Consider the following 21,649-nt stretch of genomic DNA (forward strand, 5'->3'; position numbering starts at 1 on the left):
TTTTTACTTCATTTGATTCTGTGCTCTCTTTCATGTATAGTGCCACTCCCCCGCCAGAACAATCTATTCTGGCCTTCCGATGTATTTTGTATCCTGTATTACTGTGTCCCATTGATTATCCTCATTCCACCAAGTTTCTGTGCTGCCTATTATATCAATATCCTCATTTAATACCAGCTACTCAAGTTACCTATCTTATTAGTTAGACTTCCAGCATTTTAATATAAGCACTCTAAGAAATGGTCACTTTTTAATTGTCTGTCATTACATAGTGTAATTTAATGGGACTCTTTTTCATTTGACTGCTTCTCATCAGATCCTACCTGTATTTTATCATCTTCCATCCTCTCCTCCTTACAAAGACATAGAGAGTCTCTGTTACTAGATGCATGGCATCTTTCCTTGAAACTGACTGGGAATTATTAACATCTGTTTGTCACAGCTTTACTGACAATAGCCCCAAGATTTCACTCTGTGAAATGATTTCTGAAAAGTCCTGGAAAGACAGAGCTCTGTCCTGGGCTCCAGCAAAGAATGAAGCTGAGGTGCAGGACAAGGAGGAGCGCAAGAGAGTTATACTTAAAATTACCTCAGAATCCCCAGTCCAGTACAGTCGCCCAGCACAGCATCCACCTGAGATGGGAAGTGGATGGTCCAAGTGCTATGAAAAATCATCAAGCTCTATTCTAACAATCCGCCTCACTGGCTCAAAGTCTCTGCTGAGGGTCTCAGACCCAGGGGTGCTTCTCCAGGTTTCTCCAATTCTTTAACGGGTGTTTCTTTACTGGTGAGGAGTAAAACATGGAGCAAGACAATTGGGCTCCCTCCGCGGTAGCTCTGCCTAAGCTGCATAAGGTGAATTGCCAGTGGGGGTCAGCAGTGACAGTTCTAACTGTCTCTTTGACACATGGGTGAAACCGTTGTTGCCACCAGGGTTTAGGTATAATGTGGAAATGACACTTCCACCATTCCTGGCCTGCAGCAGCCCCTGTTGGCACAATTTCCTTTGCCCGCTCATCACATGTCCGGTCGCTGTGTATGGGATTGTGGGTTTGGCTGGGGTTCGTGGTTAGGTTCCCAGTTCTGGAAGCAAGATGCACAGGAATGAAGGTGGCAGCTGGGGAGGGATTTGATGCTTTGTTGAGGTTCTTACACCTTGATGAGGTTCTGAGCCATGCTCATCCCGGACATTGATTCCAAGTTCTGAATAACAAGACTCCACTTGGCCCCATTTGATGTTCCTCAGTGAGCTGGTCTGATTTTCTGGAAGTTGCATCTTGTGCACCACAATCCCAGCTTGAATTTAGAAAAAACAACCCTGTAAAGTCTTTGCCGTTTCTGTTTGCAGTGGGACTTCCCCCATCATGAACCAAGTGGAACATGTGCAGTGTTGTACCTTGACTGACCCCGTTCCTAATACACATACCACTATTGATATCTTTTTTGCATTTGGCCTTCAGTCGTTGGCAGGCAACCTGAGACAATTGCTGTGCCCTGGTGCTTCCTAGTGGGGTGGTACCATGTAAGTCCAAAGATGATCACTGAAGCAGTGACCTTGTGAACTATTCCACTGTTAAAGATGGCGGGTGGGGGAAGTTTTTACAATGAAGATATCCACACGCTAGTGCAAGTGGCATCCAAGCCCTACAGAGGGGCAGTAGAGCCAAGAGAGATCAGAGGCCAGCATCTGATCCCTCTGAAGCATCTGGTGCCGTTCACCGTCAGATACAGGCTAATGGGCTAGACAGACTCTGATCTGACCAGCGCCTAACACACATACCCACTATTGATATCATTTCTGCATTTGGCCTTCAGTCGTTTGCAGGCAGCCTGAGACAATTGCTGTGCCCCTGTGCATCCTACTGGGGTGTTACCACAGAAGCCCAGCAGTGGTCATTGAAACAGTGACCTTGTGAAATATTCCACTGTTAAAGATGGCGGGGGGAGAGTTTGTATAGTGAAGATATCCACATTCTACTGCGAGTGGTACCCAAGCACAACAGAGGGGCAGCAAAGCCCACAGACTCTAAGTGGAAGGGCCCTTTTCCTCAGCATCCACACTCCCATTGGGTTCATGTTCCCCCCCCCCCTTCCATGGACCCATCTTGCTCACCGCAGCTGCTCATCACTCTTGGATGCCGTGTTACTTGTGGCACGGATGGTGTGCACTATCTTGGCTCTTGCCCAGCAGGTCCCTGCTGTAGATCATCCCTAGCTCCCCCTTGGCACAGCTGGTTTGTGCTGTCCCAGCTCCCATCTCTGGTCTTCTCCAGCTCCAGCTCCCCAGCTGTGCCTCAGTGCTGCTACTCTTCCTCCGTCCCAGCTCTGCTCTTCTGGCTCAGCTGCTGCTCTGCCTCTGGCCCAGCTATGCATTCTGGGCAGCTTCCCTGGCCCCTGTGGTTCTGGCTGGGGTGGCCAGATTTCTACTCCAAAGTCACTTAAAAACTAACCTAAAAGTAGCCCGATCTATTTCTTGAAACAAAGGTTTTTTTGTTTTTTTTTTAAATTCATACATTGGTCTTTATATCAAATAACAAATGAAAATGTTCTTGAGATCCCTAGTACAGATTTGATTTTAAAAAAAGCTACATGCCCCAGTAGGAGTTCATCCACATTAGCAGCACACCTATGAGTTGACAATCAAATTCAAAATCAAACCCCCAGAACTGGCACTTGTGTCCCTATTGAGGGTTGGCAGGTGTTTCAAACAAAAAATGGCAAACGGTGGCATTAAAAATAGCCCAAAAGTATCCCAAAAATAATGTAGTGACAAAACAACAATACCGTTATTGTATTATTCATTTCTAATTGCATTCAGTGATGTAAGTCAATGTCCATATTTTGTGTTGAATTGTCTTGTTACTGTTAGTCGTAATTTGGTTTATCCTCCAGGTTTCCTGAAGGACTGGACATAAAAACATCAGCTACATTTTGCTCACCGGATCATTGTACACAGGATAAAGAAGCTCATCTTTGTAGAGTTTCTTTCTTTTCTCTTTGCTTATCTGAATGTGTAGCTTCTGTTGGTCAAACTGATCAAGAACCTTGTCCTCACAGGGACTAATGGAAAGCCACCTTGCATCAGAAAGCTGCAGTATCTTCGGGTAGTCTAGAAGTTACAGAAATGCCAAATGACAGGGTGTGTGGAGGTGGGTGCTGATGGGTGACAATGAAAGAGATCAGGTGATGGTCAGAGAAAGGGAACTCCGCAAGGGAGATGTTAGTATATAGACTTCTTTGTCAGCCTGAGATCGAATTTTGGGTTTGACTTTTTGATACTCTCATATCTTATGTAACCCTTCTGCCCATCAGAGTTGGCAGCAACAAGGGCCGGGTTCAGTATCTAGGGGTTCCATTCCAATAACACAATGCAAAACTGGCTCAAGCCCCCACCCAGTGACCCTGGACAAATATATACCACTCCCGCTGGGTGCCTCCAAGAGGCAATACTTCCCCTCTCGCAAGCACAGAGTCCGAGTGTAGCAAAAAGCCTTTTAATAACGGAGAGAAACAATGTGGCATTATGTTGGGGAAACACCACCAACAGGATTCATAACACAACCCATGAGCAAAAACCCACCCCAAGCAAATTGGGGCATGTCCTTTCCCTTTGATTCTTATATCCAGCAACCCAAAATCACCCAAAGTCCCAAAAGTCCAATGACCCCAAAGTCTCTGTCCCTGGTCAGGGCAGCCCCAGAGTTCAAAAGTTTATCTGCAGAGTTTTACCTCCCAACCTGGGTGGAGAAGGGGGGGGGAGGAAGAAGTAAGGGGCACCTTACATGATCTGAAGCTGACTGCCCTGCAGCTCCATAGGGCTTCACTCCGCTCCGCTCACCGCCCCATAAACTGCTTCACTCGGCTCCGCTCCGTGTCCCACAAGTAGCTCCTGCCGTCCCATGAACTGCTCTACCAGCCAGTCCACATGCTGCTCCAGCCATCCCACAAACTGCTCCACCATATATCTTCAGGCTCCCCCACTACTTAACACAACACTCAGTGATTTCAGCTCTTAGTCAGTTTAGCTCTTTTGTGGTTTCAGCTTGTAGTAGAGGAGCCTCAGTGCTGGTGAACCATTAGTCCAAAGTGAATTCAGCTCAGTAGCCTGTAACTAGACTCCTAATGGAATCAAAATTAGCTCTGATATTCTACATCGGAGAGAGGAGGAAGTATAATTAGCATGTAAGGCCCTCACCAGGGGTCCATCCCACCAAGTATTAATATCTGTCCCCAGCCTCTCTACCTTCACTGGGTTTTGGAACCCATGACCCTTGCCTAGTGAGTGCTGCTTAGTTGATGGTGAGTCCCTCCATCATAACAAAAGGCCAAGTACAGTTCCACTGTCCTTGATTCCCATAATCAGGGTAATAACAATTTAATCTTCCTGCCCCAATAACAGAGACACTGGGGATCCCACAGCAGCAAAAGTGACCATTTGGGCAGCTATGGCCTCACTCTAGGCGGGGTGGGTGTGCCTATGCAAATGAGATCAGCCCCTGAAGTTCTTCTCCACAGCTTGCCACACCTCACCACCAGATGTCAGGGTGGAGCTCATCCTGACTCCGCTTACACTTACATGTGTGAACAAAGGACAAAACACGTGTGTGTTGCTTCTGCCTGGCCAGATGGATGTGTTAGTATAATGGGAAGAGATAAGGGACAGAACTAAAAATGTTACAGGGTATGGTGGGAGTGTAATATATGAGTATACACTGAAAGGCTGCCTGACTCTTTTCTCAAGCCAAGGTGAAGCAACAAGTTAGGAGGGGCAAAAGAGGTTGGGGGGAGACATAATAACACTAAAATCCAAAGAAAAGACTGGCCTTGACCAGAACACAAACTCATTCCTTACTCCTCCCAAAGGGGTGGGATGAAGGCCCCAGACTCATAACCCTCCAAAATGGAACATGGCCATAAATTGTAAGGGGTGGGACTTGGGGTGTGTATGGCAGGTATATTTGGGAACTGCTAAGAAGGAGGAGGTGGAAAAGTGGGAATGGGGAATGGGGACACAGGCAACGTTCTGTGGCATTAGAGCAAGGAACTGGGACACGTGGAAAAGGCTCTGGGGAATAAGACCTGGGAATGGAAAACTGGGTGACAGACTCTACCAGCCTGTTGAGCTATGGATATGCTTGCTTATAACTAACCTCCATATACATCTCACTGCCTGCACTTTGGACTTATGGTCTTCTGCTTTCTGTTCACGTGACAAGAACCAGGGGATGGGAGAAAGAAAAACCCTCTACAGGAGAGAGCAGTGCTTGGTGATGGAGTAATAAGCCATTAAGTGTGAGGAACCACTCAGACTGTCAACTTCCACAATGATCAGATCAGACAAACTGGGAGAGAGCACTCTTCATAAACAAGGAGATGTCCTTTCCTCCTCTTGTCACACGGGTTGAAAGTCAGTCACCCCTGGTGATCACCTTCTGCAGGTGTATATGCCCACTTTCTCACGAAGGTCTTTGGTTTTGACCCCATAAATGATAGGATTGAGCATGGGGGGGGGGACAATGAAACCGTTGTTGGCCAAGAGGATGTGAAAATGGGGAGTGATGCCCTGACTGAACCGGTATGTCAGAGTGGAAAAGAAGAAGGGAGGATAAGAAACCAGTATCTCACCGATATGGGCTGTGCAGGTGTTGAGGGCTTTCTGGTGGGCTTCCTTGGAGGAGATTCTGATGACAGCCCTGATGATCAGAGCGTAGGACAGGGCAATGAGAATCAGGTCTAATCCAACAATTACAAATGCTGCCACGAAGCCGTACATCCTGCTGACTGTGATGTCCCCACATGACATCTTCACCAGAGACATGTGGTCGCAGTACATATGGGGGATAATGCGGTTGGCACAGAATGGCTGCCTGCTCAGGAGCAGGGGCGGGGCAGAACAAAGAGAACAGGTCTTATCAAACTCACTAGCCCTATCTTAGCTATGCGTGCATTGGTGAGGATGGTGGTGTATCTCAGAGGGTTACTTACAGCAACGTAGTGATCAAAGGCCATTGTAACAAGGATGGATGAGTGTACCATAAGATCAGCATAAAGGAAAAACATTTGGGTGAGGCAGCCTTTCAAATTAAACCAAAATATACACAGTGCCTTCAGCAGGACGGAGGTAGTAGTGCTGATTTCTGTGAATGACAAAATGCAGAGCAGCAGGTACATCGGCTTGTGCAGGTTCTGCTCTTTGCCTACAACAAAGAGAATTGTGAAATTTCGCAACAGGAAGATAATGTAGAAAATAGTGAAAGGGATGGAAATCCAGAGGTGAGCAGCTTCCAGGCCAGGGATGCCCGTTAGAATGAATGTTGAAGCATCAGAGGGGGTGAGGTTGAAAACTGCCATGATGGATCGATGTGTTGATTGGGCTCAGAAATGCTCAAGGTACCTGAGAAGGGAGGGAAGCACAGCAAGCAGGGATGGCGGTTACACACATTGTAACAAATAGAATGGTAAATATTTAATAGTTATTACCAATCTAGAAATGGGGGTAAGCAGTGAGGTGACAACATTTGCAGATGGCACCAGATTATTTATGTCACAGTCAAGTCCAGAAAAGTCCTCACAGGGAGCTAACCAACCAGGTGAATGGGCAGCATGATAGCAGATGAACTTTGATGTCAATAACTGAAACGTGTACGCCCATTGGAGGGAAAAGCATGAACTCCTCAAACACATTACCAGATTCTAATTTAACTGTATGAACTCAGGTCAGGAATCTGGGCTTCATGGTACACAGCTGTGTGAAACTCTGCTCACAGTGTAAGCATGGACAGAAACTAAGCAAACCACTGGGATCCAGGAGGAGTGGGATGGGGGAATCCTACAGAAAATACAATGCCATGAGATCAGTCAGTCAATGTTTCACCCTCCTGTGGACTCCTCTGTGTAGTACTGGGCACCCTTCTCTCACAGGATATTGCAGAACTAGAGGGGTTCAGGGAATAGCAACAAGAATAATCAAGGGCCCAGGGCAACTCTCATACAGAGAGAGGTTGAAAAGACTGGGATTGTTACCTTAAAAAGGAGATGACTAAGAGGGGATATGAGAAAAATCTATAAAAAATACTGACTGGTAGAGAGCAGATCGAGAATGTGTTCTACCTGTCTCCTAACACAAGATCAAGAGGACATTCAATAAACTGAAATGTGGCAAATTCAAAAGAGATACAAAATGAATGCTTTCTTCACTCAATGCCTAATTAGCCTGAGGAACTCATTGCCAAAAGAGATAGTTGAGGTCATGAGCTAAGTAAGAATCAGGAAGGGTTTGGACATTTACATGTCTAGTGAGACTGTCCAGTTACAATAGTTACAGCTAAATAAATATTTTGGAAAGTCTATATATCATTGTGTATATGGGCCCAAGCCAATCTCTAGCTGTTAAGCATTAGGGTGACACCTTCAGAACGGTCAAGTCATCCTCGCCCCAATAGACACCTATTGCTTGGTTTCTTATACCTTGTTTTGCAGCACCTACAGCTGTCACTGTCAGAGAGAGGACACTGGAGTAGATGGACCATAGGTCTGATCCACGATGCCATTCCTGTGTTGGAGAGGATCCCAGTTTCCTCCATGGAAACAGACATTATCATGCTGGGCTATTACTTTGTGCTTAACAGAATGGGCAGGAAGGGCACATGCGTCTTGATATTTAGGGCTATAGGCCTGCACCTCTCTTACTTCCCTTGTTTCTTTTGGTGAAACACTTTCTCGCAGGTACCCAGCTTTGTCTGAGACATAAGTTACAGGTGTTAACTGACAAGTGTAAGCAGAAACACGTGTCAGCAACTCAGCTGCTAGCCCTTCTCATGCCTGAATATTGATGAAGTTTGTGGATGACACAAAAATTGGGAGATTGTAAATAATGAAGGGGACAGGACAGTGATTCAGAGCAATCTGGATCGGTTGGTAAACGGGGTCAAAGCAAACAACATGTGTTCTAACATTGCTATGTACATATCTACGTCTAGGAATAAAGAATGTAGGTGATGCTTACGCAATGGGAGACTAACATGGATAGCACAATGACTCTGATTAAAATTTGGGGGTGTAAAGGGGTAATTAGCTAAACATGAGCTCCCAGTGTGACCACGAGGCCAAAAGAGCCAATGTGATCCTGGGATGATAACCAGGGCAATGTCAAGGAGATGTAGAGAAGTTATTTTACATTTGTAGTTGGCACTGGTGAGACTACTTCTGGAATCCTGTATCCAGTTCTAGTGTCACTATTTAAAATGGATGTTGATATACTGCAGAGGGTTCAGAGAAGAATCATGAGAATTAGTAAAAGATTAGAAAACCTGCCTTATAGTGATAGACTCAAATATCTCAATCAACTTAGTTTAACAAAGACGGTTAAGCGCTGACTTGATAGTCTGTAAGAACCTACACAGGGAACCAATATTTTATATTAGGCTTTTCAGCCTAGCATACAGAGGTGTAACAGGATCCAAGGGCTGGAAGCTGAAGTTAAAGAAATTCTGACTGGAAATAAGGAGTACATTTTTTAAACAGCGAGAGTAATTCAACATTGTAACAATTTACCAAGGGTCTTGGCGGAGTCTCCATCACTGAGAATTTTTAAATATTGTTTGGATGTTTCTCTAAAAATGATCTGCTCTAGGAATAATTTTGGGGAAAATCTCAGACCTCTGTTATACAGACTATATGATCACAATGGTTCCTTCTGGCCTTGGTTTGAACATATCCCCAGGAGTCAGCTGGAGGCATTTTGCCTGAAAGCTCGTGCCTCAGCTTACTGAAGGTGTTTTTTCTATTCATGACCATGTTGAAATTAGCCCTGTGGGGAGAAATACTCATGTAACTGCGGCACCTTGGAAATGTTAAACTAGGTGTGTATTTCATGAAGCTGAAGGATCCTGGGAGGCATTAAATGGATGAACATTTCCGGTGAGAAAAATAATGATTTGAGCTCAAAATATCTCCATGGTGAGGAGCTGAAAGTTAAACACCAAGGGTAAATGTGGTCCCACTGAGATCAATGGCAAAGCTTCAAAAATGGCCAGGAGTTCACCTAAATCCACATGTAGGGATTTAAATAAATGGCCTGATTTTTACTGGCTATGAGGCTCCAGCAACTTCAACTTCAAGACACTGGCCTTCTTGAGAGCAGAATCAGGGCCCACATGTTTTGGAATCCCCATCTTTCATACCCGGTCTCAGAACACCACATAAACTGTGGGTTTCCTTCAGATGCTTTCAGCACCCTAACAGAAGAGCAGGTCCAGCCAAGTCCACAGGCTGTCCCCTGCTGGGATAGTCCAAACAACAAATAAAGGTGATCAATCAACCGCAGCATTCATGTGAGAGATGAATGCTTCCCTCTCAGAGTGTCCCTGCAGCAGGCCCTCTCTTCCCTCAGGGAGGGATCTTTGGGCAGTTGTTCATGGGGAGATTCTGCCTTCCCTCAGCTCACCTCCCCTGGAGCTGCCAGTAACAGGTCTGCTCTCCTCCCTGGTCTGCCACAAAATGAGCTGCTCTCCTGCCTTTTTGCCTTCCTCAAGCACTTCTCTTCAGACTTGATTTTTCTTCCCCATTTTTCTGATAATTTACTTGCTGAACGTTTGGCTTCTTTGAACTCAATTTGAAATGAAGCTACAGTTTCAGTGGCTTTGGGAAGTAATCCTGCTGCTTCGTATAGGTCTGTGTCTTCGGATTGCAGCAGTTTTGAAACAGCATTTACCATTTCCAGAATCATTCTTTGGAGCACAATGAAAAAAACAAAACTAAGATTTTCCATTAATTTCTTTAATGCTGAAGGCTCATAAACTTCAATGGCATTTTTGCTCAGGAGAATTATTTCCATGGGTGCCTTCATTGGGTCTGAATACTGAATCTGAGAGGAAGGAGTGATTCCTACTGATTGTTGATCAATTGTGTAGTCAATTGTTTGACCAAGCTTTCATTTGTAATGAAATATGTTCAAGAGGCCAAATAAACAATGTCCGGTTACTGCTCGAACCCCATAATAAAATAGTACAGGGAAAGGGTTTTATCTGATACCAGTCTCTGGGAAGCCGTCTCTTGCAATGGTGTTACATCCGCCTTACACAGAATGCGCGCTCCCCAAAGTTACACCTTTCAACTTTTATCATTTATGTGAAGATTTCACAACTTACACATCTCTTTACAGGTCATTAAAATTGAACCCATCAGTTTGTCCCAGCTCCCTAATGTAAATGGGGAACTATTGTGGGGAACTTTCCTGTCTTCTGTATTACCCAAGGGGAATTGGCAAACCAAGGAGTCTGAGTCCGTCTCTCCAACTCCCTTTACCCAGAGGCCTGCCTGACCTCAAGGACTCCCCTTCCACTCTCCTGTGTGGCACTGTCCTGTGTGGGCAACATGACTGGGCCCAGGATTCCTGGGAGGCTGAACCCCGAGTCTCATTGTGGTCACTTGAGACGGGGGCTAGGGTGTCCCCACTCCTGGGTACTCTCTTCGCAATGGACGCTACCCTGACCCACTGATCACTACATTAAGTTCAAACCAAATATAATTTATTAAACATGAACTGTAAGAAAAATAAGGAAAAAATGGGAAAGGTTGAAGGAAACAAGGAACATCACTCAGTGGGCATGGGGACACTACAAACAGCTGTCTCTGGGGCCTAAGGAGAGTTTGCAGTCTGTTCCTCTCACTTCCCAGCCCCCCCGCCCAGGCCCCGGTTTTGCCGCAGTGATACCGCAGATCAGACACTTGCTCTGGCAGCGGACAAATGCCCTCAGGCTTTAGGTGGCAGGACCCTTCTCGCAAGCATCTGCCCTCTCACCATATTCATGTCCCTTTCTGAGTACAGCCTTCAAGGTAAATGACATGTCAGCCTATCTAGGGACTTAGTACTACAAGCGATTCAATCACCTGGACATTTCGTGGCAATCTCTGTTTCATCTGTTTCACAAACTCCAACATGAAATCTTGAAACCTACTTTTGATATCTTAGACAATGGGAATGGTCAGTGTGTGTTTTAGAGTAGCAGCCGTGTTAGTCTGTATTCGCAAAAAGAGAGACTAAGGTGCCACAAGTACTCCTTTTCTTTTAGTGTGTGTTTTGAACATTCCAACCAAAAGTAACTCAAAAATTGATTGTGCAAAATCATAAGTTATTTGACTCCAAGGCGATATTGTAGTTTAACACAGCAGTCTCCTACCCAGGGTTTTCAGAACCCCAGTATGGGCAACTTAACTATTTTACTCCAGGCGGTGTCAGGAATAAATCAATGGGAACACAGCAATTCTGTCTGATCAAGGATTATATGCAAGTAAGCTTCTTCTTGTCTAACACTGCAGTTTATTAGATTTAAGCACACGCAGACATAAGGAATAAGTCTTGAACATCCCAGATATTTACCTAACATCTGGAACAGTATTGAGTAATTAACAGCATGTTCGCAGTGGCCAGTTGCTCACTAGCCGGGGAGAAAGGGTGTCAGGAAAAAGGTCTCTCTAGATGGTTTCAGAGGACTGCTCCAAAGTACAATGTATTAGCTAACCTTTTATAACTTCTACAAAACACATAGGTCATAGTGACCCCTACTCGACCATCACTTTTCCTAACTTTCAATAAACTTCCAATATCAGAGGCTTCTTGACTCAAGGCTTTCATACACTTATCTGATTTCATTCTCACTTATTTATTTGTCTGTCCACTCCTCCCATTCTGATGAGCAGAAACTGCCAGCTAGATTTTGACCTTGTATCTAAAAGCCTGCTTTCCAATTAACCCTAAACTATGTAATGTTCTATTTTATTAATTCATAATGGCTGAATGCACATCATATGGTTGCAATTGGCTTGATCACTTTCTAAGATACGCACCCCTCAAATACAGGGTAACACAGTCCAGTTCTCAAAAACACAGTTTCACAACTCTCACCAAAAAGCTCTAGTAGAATGTCCTCAATTCCTGTAGCAGTTTTCCTGTATTTGCACTTTCCAACAAAAAAACATTTGGTTTACCCTCCAGGCTTCCTGAAGTATTAGATGAAGGAAAATGAGGCAAATTTTGCTCACCAGATCACTGTACATATGATAAAGAAGTTCAGCATTGTAGTAGCTTTCTTTGTCTTTGGCTGTCAGAAAGCATAGCTTCAGTTCATCAAACTGATCAAGAAAGCTGTTCACAAAGGGTCTAATGGAAAGCCACCTAGCTTCAGCAAGCTGAAGTATCTTCTGGTGGTCTGGAAGTCTTGGAAAGGCCGAGTAACAGGGTGTGCAGAGTTGGGGACTGATGGGTGATGCTGAAAGAGATCAGGTGATGGTAAGAGAGAGAGAACTCAGAACCGGAGAGAGAAGTGCGTGGTGATGGAGTGATATTAGGCTTCAGGAGCTTCTCAGACTGTGAACTTCCACAATGCTGAACTCAGTCAAACTGGGACAGAGCGCCCTTGATTGACGAGGAAGTATCCTTTCCCCCTTTTGTCACTCAGATTTAAGTCAGTGGCCACCAGGCGAGCACATTCTGCAAGTGTATTTGCCCACTTTCTCAAGAAGCTCTTTGCTTTTGACCCCATAAATGATAGGGTTCAGCATGGTTGGGAGGAGGAAATAGAGATTGGCCAAGATGATGTGAACATGGGGAGCGATGCCCTGCCCAAACCGGTGTGTCAGAGTGGAGAAGAAGAAGGAAGGATAAGACATCAGCATCACACATATGTGGGCTGTGCAGGTGTTGAGGGCTTTCTGGTGGGCTTTCTTGGATGGGATTCTGAGGACAGCCCTTATGATCAGACCGTAGGAGAGGGCAATGAGTGTCAGGTCTAACACATTGACTACAAATGGTATCACCAAGCCATACATCCTGTTCACTGTGATGTCCCCACATGACATCTTTGCCACAGCCATGTGGTCGCAGTACGTATGGGGGATAATGCGGTTGGCACAGAATGGCTGCCTGCTCAGGAGCAGGGGTAGGGGCAGAACAAAGAGAACAGCTCTTATCAAACCCACGAGCCCTAGTTTAGCTATTCGTGTGTTAGTGAGGATGGTGGCATATCTCAGAGGGTTACATATGGCAACATAGCGATCAAAGGCCATTGTCACAAGGATGGCTGAGTGCATCACAGTACCTGCATGAAAGAAGAACATCTGGGTCAGACACCCACTCAGAGTAATAACTTTCAAATTCAACCAAAATATACACAGTGCCTTCAGCACAACGGAGGTAGACGTGCTGATTTCTGTGAGTGCCAGCATGCAGAGCAGCAGGTACATCGGCTTGTGCAGAGTCTGCTCTTTGCTCACAACAAACAGAACCATGAAATTTCCCAAGAGGCCGATAATGTAGAACGTAGAGAAAGGGATGGATATCCAGACATGGGCAGCTTCCAGGCCAGGGATGCCCATTAGGATGAATGTTGAAGGGTCAGAGGGGGTCAGGTTGAAAACTGCCATCAGGTGGTCAATGCGGTGACAGGGCTCAGAAATGCTCAAGATGCCTGTGGAAGGAAAGAAGCACAGTGAGAGGGGGGTTGCATACTTTATAACAAATAGTACGGTAAATATTTTATAGTTATTACCAATCTAGAAATGGGGGTGAGCAGTGAGATGGCAACACTGGCAGATGGCACCAGATTATTTAGGTCATAGGTAAGTCAAGAGAAGTCCTCAGAAGGAAATAACCAAGGCAGGTGAATGGGCAACATGACGGCAGATGACCTTTCATGTCAAAAACTGCAATGTGAATGCCCATTGGAGGGAAAAATTGAACTCCTCAAACACCTTACAAGGTTCTAATTTAGCTGTTTGAACTCAGGACAGGGATCTGGGCATCATGGTACATAGCTCAGGGAAACCCTGCTCAAAGTGCAAGCATGGACAGAAACTAAGCAAAACATTGGGATGCAGGAGGATTGGGATGGGGAATCATTCAGAAAATACAATGCCCTGAGATCAGTCAGCACTGATGTAGCACTGGGCACCCTTCTAAAAACAGGATATTGCACAACTACAGGGGTTCAGGCAAGGGCAACAGGAAGGATCAAGGACACCCTCGTACAGAGAGAGGTTGAAAAGACTGGGATTGTTAACTTACAAAGGAGATAAACAAGAGGGGACGTGAGAAAAATCTATAAAATAGTGACTGGTAAAGAATAGATCGAGAATGTGTTCTCCCCATCTCATAGCACAGGATCAAATGGACATTCAATTAAACTGAAACCTGGCAAATTTAAAACAGATAAAAAAAGAATGCTTTCTTCACTCAATGCCTAATTAGACTGAGGAACTCATTGCCAGAAGATGTAGTTGAGGCCATGAGCTAAGTAGGAATCTGTAAGGGTTTGGACATTTACATGGATAGTGCAACTATCCAGTTACACAGCCCATGTGTTTCAGGGCACAAGTCAATCTCTAGCTGTTAGGCATTAGAGTGGCACACTCAGGATGGTCAGGTCATCCCCCCCATCCACCCACGGCTGGGTTTCTTACACCTTCTTCTACAACACCTGGGGCTGTCACTGCCAGAGAGAGGACACTAAACTAGACAGACCACAGCTCTGATCCAATTCCTATGTTGGAAAGGATACAAGTTTTCCCCATGGAAATGGACATAATCATGTTGGGCTACGGCTTTGTGCTCAACAAAATGGGCACTAGGGGCACAAGGGCCTTGGTATTTAGGGCTACAGGCCTGCACCTCTGTTACTTCCCTTGTTTCTTTTGGGGAGACACTTTCTCGGAGGCACCCAGCTTTGTCTGAGACATAAGTTACAGGTGATAACTGACGTGTAAGCAGAGATGTATCAGCAACTCAGCGGCTAACTGTTCTCATGCCTGAATATTGAAGAAGTTTGCAGATGACCCAAACATTGGGGGATTGTAAATAATGAAGAGGACACGTCACTGATTCAGAGCCATCAGGATTCACTGGTAAACTGGGGTGAAGCAAACAATATGTGTCTAAGATAGCTAGGTAGATATCTACATATAGGAATAAAGAAAATAGGTGATGCTAACACGATGGTGAACTATTGTGGGATTCCGAAGAAGATTTGGGAGCATTATGGGATAACTCGCTAAACATGAGGTCCCAGTGTGACCATGTGTCCAAAAGAGCCAATGTGATCCTTGGATGATAACCAGGAGAATGTCAAGGAGAGGTAGAGAAGTTATTTTACCTCTTTATTTGGCATTGGTGCGACTACTGCTGGAATCCCATGTCCAGTTCTAGTGTCCATGATTTAAAATGGATATTGATACACTGCAGAGGGTTCAGAGAAGAATCACAGGAATTACTAAAAGATTAGAAAGCCTGCCCTATAGTGATAGACTCAAAGATCTCAATCTATTTAGTTTAACAAAGATGGTTAAGGGGTGACTTGAGAACAGTCGATAAGTACCTACAAGGGGAACAAATATTTAATAATAGTCTTTTCTGGCCTCGCATACAGAGGTGTAACAGGATCCAATGGCTGGAAGTTGAAGTTAAAGAAATTCTTACTAAAAATAAGGCATATATTTTTTAATGAGAGTAACTATTGGAACAATTTACCAAGGGTCTTGGCGGATTCCTCATCACTGATCATTTTTAAATCAAGATGGATGTTTCTTAAAAGATCTGCTCTAGGAATAATTTTGGGGAAAAACTCAGGCCTGTATTATACAGACTAGATGATCACAATGGTCCCTTCTGACCGTGAAATCTACAAACATGTCTCCATGAGTCAAATGGAGGTACTTTGCCTGAGCTTACTGAAGGCATTTTTTCTGTTCATGACCATGTTGAAATTAGCCCTATGGGAAGAAATACTCATGTGACTGCAGCACCTTGGAAATGTTACACTAGGTGTGTATTTCATGAGGCTGAGGATCCCGTGAGGCACTGAATGGATGAAAGCTTTAGGTGAGAAAAATAATGAGTTTACCCCATAAAATCTCCACACTGAGGATTAATGTACAACTGTCAACTTTCCCTCCCCACTCTGAACTCTGGGGTGAAGATCTGGGGACCCACATGAAAGACCCCCTAAGCTTATATTCCACCAGCTTAGGTTAAAAACTTCCCCAAGGCTCAAATTCTTTCCTTGTCCTTGGACGGTATTGCTGCCACCACCAAGTGATTTAAACAAACATTCAAGGAGGGGCCACTTGGAACCCTATCTCCACCAAAATATCCCCCCAAACCCATTCACACCCTTTCCTGGGGAGGCTTGAGAATAATATACTAACCAATTAATGACAAAGTGAGCACAGACCAGACCCTTTGTCTTAAGGGCCCTGAAAATCAATCAGGTTCTTAAAAGAAGAATTTTATTTTATTTTTTAAAGTAAAAGAATGACACCTGTAAAATCAGGATGGAAGATAACTTTACAGGGCAAATAAAAAGATTTAAAACACAGAGGATTCCCCTCTAGGCTTAGCTTCAAAGTTACAAAAAACAGGAATAAAACTCCCTCTTAGCATAGGGAAAATTCACAAGCTAAAACAAAAGATAATCTAATGCATTTCCTTGCTATTACTTAAAATTTCAGTAACTTTAGATGTATCATTTCAGTAGGAGATATTTTTTTCCTGCCCTGGTCTCTGTCCGAGAGAGAACAATAAAGAGAGTACAAACAAAACCTCCCCCCACAGATTTGAAAGTATCTTCTTTCCTTATTGGTCCTTTTGGTCAGGTGCCAACCAGGTTATTTGAGCTTCTTAACTCCTTACAGGTAAAGGAGGGATTTTAGGCTGCCCTTAGCTGTATGTTTATGACAATGACCCTCACCATTAATGACTAACAGAGCTGACTAGCGAATAATCCCAGAGCATCCCGGGTTTAAAGTCTGGGTCACAGTAGACCTTTTGAAATGCACTCAGGGCCAGGAAAGGACCCAGCGCTGTCCTAGGACCAAGAATCACAAAGAAAATTTTAATTTCAGCAGCACTGCCTGCCTGTCTGTGTACACCCTTCTCCGTGCCACCACAACCCCCAGCACTGTCCGCCTGTCCCTGTACACCCCCTGCCTGCCCCAAAAACCCGCAGCACTGTCCAATTCTCTGTGTACACCCTGCCCCACAACCCACAGTGCTGGCCAATTCTCCATGTACATCTCCCACACCCAGAACATCCAGCCTTGTCACAAAGTGATACCCTTCACCCAGGACCAGAACCTGGTGCTAGACCCCACAGCGACAGCTCACAGAAATATCTCCTCAGACTAGGTTAAACTCAGTGTCTGTCTGCCCCAGGGAAAAGGGGGAGATCAGCCTGAACTGTCTTTCTGGGGGTGAAGGGAACACCAGCAGCAGCTCAGCCTGTGCAGGGAAGGAGAGAGGGACAGACCCAGTGGGAGAGAGAGAGGACAAGGAGACTAAAAGGAGCCAGCATGAGTAACTCTTCCTCAAAATGATACAAACCTTTAAAGTATTGCAGCCCATTGGAAACCCAGACATTCCTCAAGCTGCTTTTCTGTGTTGGCAATGGCTGACATTGCCACGAGGCTGTAGCGGGATTACTCATGGGAGGAGGGATGGTCCAGTTGGGGTCAGAGACAACCTGTTACAGTGTGGTCCATGTTACATTTCAGTCTGAGACACCTCCTCCACCTCAGGATGCCTCGTTACGCCTCTTTGATCTGTGCATTAGGCAGGATGTACATTCCCTATTTCACCTGGCTTCAGGACTCCGCACCACTGTGATCTGGATACTGCATGTCCCTGCCTCCCCCCCCCCCCCCCGCCACACACACACACTGTGTGTTCCTGGACCTCCCCCAGGGAGATTTCCAACACCACATGGTTTTCTCTAAACCAGAAACATGATTTTATTTTTACTGCCTTTTTGTGCTTCTCATCCTCTCCAGATCCAGAGATGCTGGGGCACAGAGAGAGCAGACCCCTCTCCCCACACAAAAAAATTAACCTGATTGTTCTGAAAATCTTAGCCTGTGAGTTTGAGATTTCAGTATCTCTCCTGTAAGTTCTTCTTTCGTCTAAACGAGCTCACCCATCCGTATAGGTCATGGGATGACTCCAGTTGAAGTCACTGAAGGCTCATAGCTGGTGTAAATGAGCCCATTTTGTTATGTCCCTACATGTGGATTTAGTGAGAACTCCTGGCTGGTTGGGAGTTTTGCCATTGAACTCAATGGGACCAAAATGTCACCCATCAGTGTTTAAATTTCAGCTCCCAGCTGCGAAAATCATGGCTTTGGGTGCTGCTACAGAGAGCGCTATTCTGTTATGGTGCTGAAAGAGTGTGAAGGAAACCCCCACTATCAACCTCAGCCTGGACCAATCCACACAAGCAATCCACTTCCTGGACACTACAGTGCTAATAAGCGATGGTCACATAAACATTACCCTATACCATAAACCTACTGACTGCTATTCCTACCTACATGCCTCCAGCTTCCATCCAGGACACACCACATGACCCATTGTCTACAGCCAAGCTGTAAGATACAACCCCATTTGCCCCAATCCCTCAGACAGAGACAAATACTTACAAAATCTCTATCAAGCATTCTTAAAACTACAATACCCACCTGCTGAAGTGAAGAAACAGATTGACAGAGCCAGAAGGGTACCCAGAAGTCATCTGCTACAGGACAAGCCCAACAAAGAAAGTAAAAGAACGCCACTAGCCATCACCTTCAGCCCCCAACTAAAACCTCTCCAGCGCTTCATCAGAGATCTACAACCTATCCTGAAGGATGACCCATCACTCTCACAGATCTTGGGAGGCAGGCCAGTCCTTGCCTACAGACAGCCCCCCAACCTGCAGCAAATACTCACCAGCAACCACACACCACACAACAAAAACACTAACCCAGGAACCTATTTCTGCAACAAAGCCCTTTGCCAACTCTGTCCACATATCTATTCAAGTGACACCATCACAGGGCCTAATCACTTCAGCCATGCCATCAGAGGCTCTTTCACCTGCACATCTACCAATGTGATATATGCCATCATGTGCCAGTAATGCCCCTCTGCCATGTACATTGGCCAAACTGGACAGTCTCTACGTAAAAAAATAAATGGACACAAATCAGACATCAGGAATCATAACATTCAAAAACCCGTAGGAGAACACTTCAGTCTTTCTTGTCACTCAGTAACAGACTTAGAAGTGGCAATTGTGCAAAAAAAAAACCCTTCAAAAACAGACTCCAATGAGAAACTGCTGAACTGGAATTAATTTGCAAACTGGATACCATTAAATTAGGCTTGAATAGAGACTGGGAGTGGATGGGTCATTACACAAACTGAAACTATTTCCCCTTGCTAATTTTCCCCCTACTGTTACTCACACCTTCTTGTCAACTGTTTGAAATAGGCCATCCTGATTATCACTACAAAAGTTTTTTTTTTCTCTTGACAATAGCTCACCTTAATTAATTAGCCATTTAAAGTAGGTATGGCAACCATCTCCACCTTTTCATGTTCTATCTATCTATCTATCTATCTATCTATTCCTACTGTATGTTCCACTCTATGCATCTGATGAAGTGGGTTCTAGCCCACAAAAGCTTATGCCCAAATAAATTTATCAGTCTCTAAGGTGCCATAAGTACTCCTAGTTCTTATTCCTAATTTATGTGGTGCTCTGAGACCGGGATTTCAAAACATAGTGGCCCTGATTTTTCTCTCAGGGAGGGCAGTGTTAATCTGGAGTGAGCCACTGAAGGCAGAATGTGAGAGCAGAATCTGGCCAGTGTGGGGCCCATTCTGGTTGTGAACCCTCTGGTACCACAGATACCCACTGCAGAGGCAGTGAAGTTCCTGAATTGGAAAATGTGAGCAAACCAGAGGAAAAACCATACAGCCTCCCTCCTTCCCCCTCCCCCCCCCCCCCCCCCGCAAAAGGAAGCTACTGAGACAGATAGAAGGACACAATAAGAGACAAGGAACTGATCTTAAAAACAAATATTTGTCTAAACTGTTTCCAGTACATTTGTAGTTCCAATTTTACCAGGTAAATCCCTTAGAGTTTCTCACAATATTAAAGAGTTCAAGTCGCCATGCTAATGAATTCCTGCTCAAATGGTTCTTGACATGAACACTGGAACTCTCCCTGAACCCTCAGCACTAACTTTAATGCAGAAGCAGGCAACTCACCAAAATCCTGCTCAGCAGAGAGAGGAAATCTCCTTACGGTGACAGGAAGGCAGAGCCCTGAGAATCAGTGTCTGAATCTCACATGTCTGATTGTCAGCGTGCTGAACAGCGACCTTTATGATTCCCCTGAACACTCCCCACGAACTGTCAGGTTGGCCAGGACTCCCGTAGAATTCCCTGGACTCTGTGAGCAGTGGGAAAAGCAGAAAATAGACCCTAGAGAACTTCAGCTTGAGAACCTCTCCAGGAGTGAAGAAATGATTCGCTGATAACAGGGATTCAGATTGTCAGGGCAAACTGAGTCTTCCAAACTGTTCAGCCTATTGACAGATGTTTGGCTGTGTGCATTTGTTCTTTCTGCCTGCTGTAGTGACTCTGGCCAGATAGCCCACTCAGCAGGCTCCAATTGAACTGCCCAGTAAATCCACAGACTCGGTTTTCAGCGAAGGTGCTTGGTCAGGTTTATGGCCAGAGGCAAAGTGCTAATGCCGCAGCTCAATGGTTAGAGGTACACATGTATGCCCGTGGCAATGGACTTCCTCAGTGAATGGCGAGACTTTCTATTCTCCCCTCTGCCAAAGACATTGCTTATGATATAGATCTTTATACACATATACAAACAAGTTATGTATTACTCCTGATGTATCAGGGTGCCACCCTCTGATGTATTGGGGTGCCACCCATTGACATATCCAGGGGCCGTCCGTTACCTTGTACAAGTTGGTTCCATCAAAACATCTCTATCCATTACGCTGTCATCCTGACCTTATCTCTTAAGATGGGTCAGCATGTTCCTGTTATTTTAGGGGAATGTTTTTGGTATTGAGGTGTTCTGTTACCAACTTTCTGGAATGTGTTTGCATTAGGGCTGTCAAGGAATTTTAAAATAATAATTGTGATTAATCATGTGATTAATTGTGCTGTTAAACAACAATGGAATACCATTTATTTTAAATATTTTTGATGTTTACTACATTTTCAAATATATTAATTTCAATTACAACACAGAATACAAAATGTACAGTGCTCACTTTATATTTATTTTTATTACAAATATTTGCACTGTAAAAAACAAAAAAAAATGTATTTTTCAATTCACCTTATACAAGTACTGTAGTGCAATCTCTTTATCATGAAAGTTGAAGTTACAAATGTAGAATTATATTAAAAAAATGCACTCAAAAATAAAACAGTGTAAAACTTTAGAGCCTACAAGTCCACTCAGTCCTACTTCTTGGTCAGCCAATCACTCAGACATGAAAGGTTGGTTATAATTTGCAGGAGATAATACTGCCTGCTTCTTGTTTACAATGTCACCTGACAATGAAGACAGGCGTTTGCATAGCATTGTTGTAGATGGCATTGCAAGATATTTATATGCCAGATGTGCTAAAGATTCATATGTCCCTTCATGCTTCAACCACCATTCCAGAGGACATGCTTCCATGCTGATCATGGGTTCTGCTTGATAATGATCCAAAGCAGTGCAGACTGAAGCATGTTCATTTTCATCACCTGAGTCAGATGCCACCAGCAGAAGGTTCATTTTCTTTTTTGGTAGTTGGGGTTCTG

At 44.6% G+C, this 21,649-nt stretch overlaps 1 protein-coding gene across 1 annotated transcript; it reads right to left on the minus strand.

The window, feature by feature from the left end:
* Nucleotides 1-12,465: 12,465 nt before the first annotated feature.
* Nucleotides 12,466-13,449, minus strand: LOC144278783 (olfactory receptor 52N2-like). The gene has a single exon (XM_077840134.1). The coding sequence runs from the start codon at nt 13,420-13,422 to the stop codon at nt 12,466-12,468; it is 957 nt and encodes a 318-aa protein (XP_077696260.1). The 5' UTR covers nt 13,423-13,449.
* Nucleotides 13,450-21,649: the final 8,200 nt, after the last annotated feature.

The sequence above is a fragment of the Eretmochelys imbricata genome, chromosome 1, assembly GCF_965152235.1.
Source record: "Eretmochelys imbricata isolate rEreImb1 chromosome 1, rEreImb1.hap1, whole genome shotgun sequence".
NCBI lineage: Eukaryota > Metazoa > Chordata > Testudines > Cheloniidae > Eretmochelys > Eretmochelys imbricata.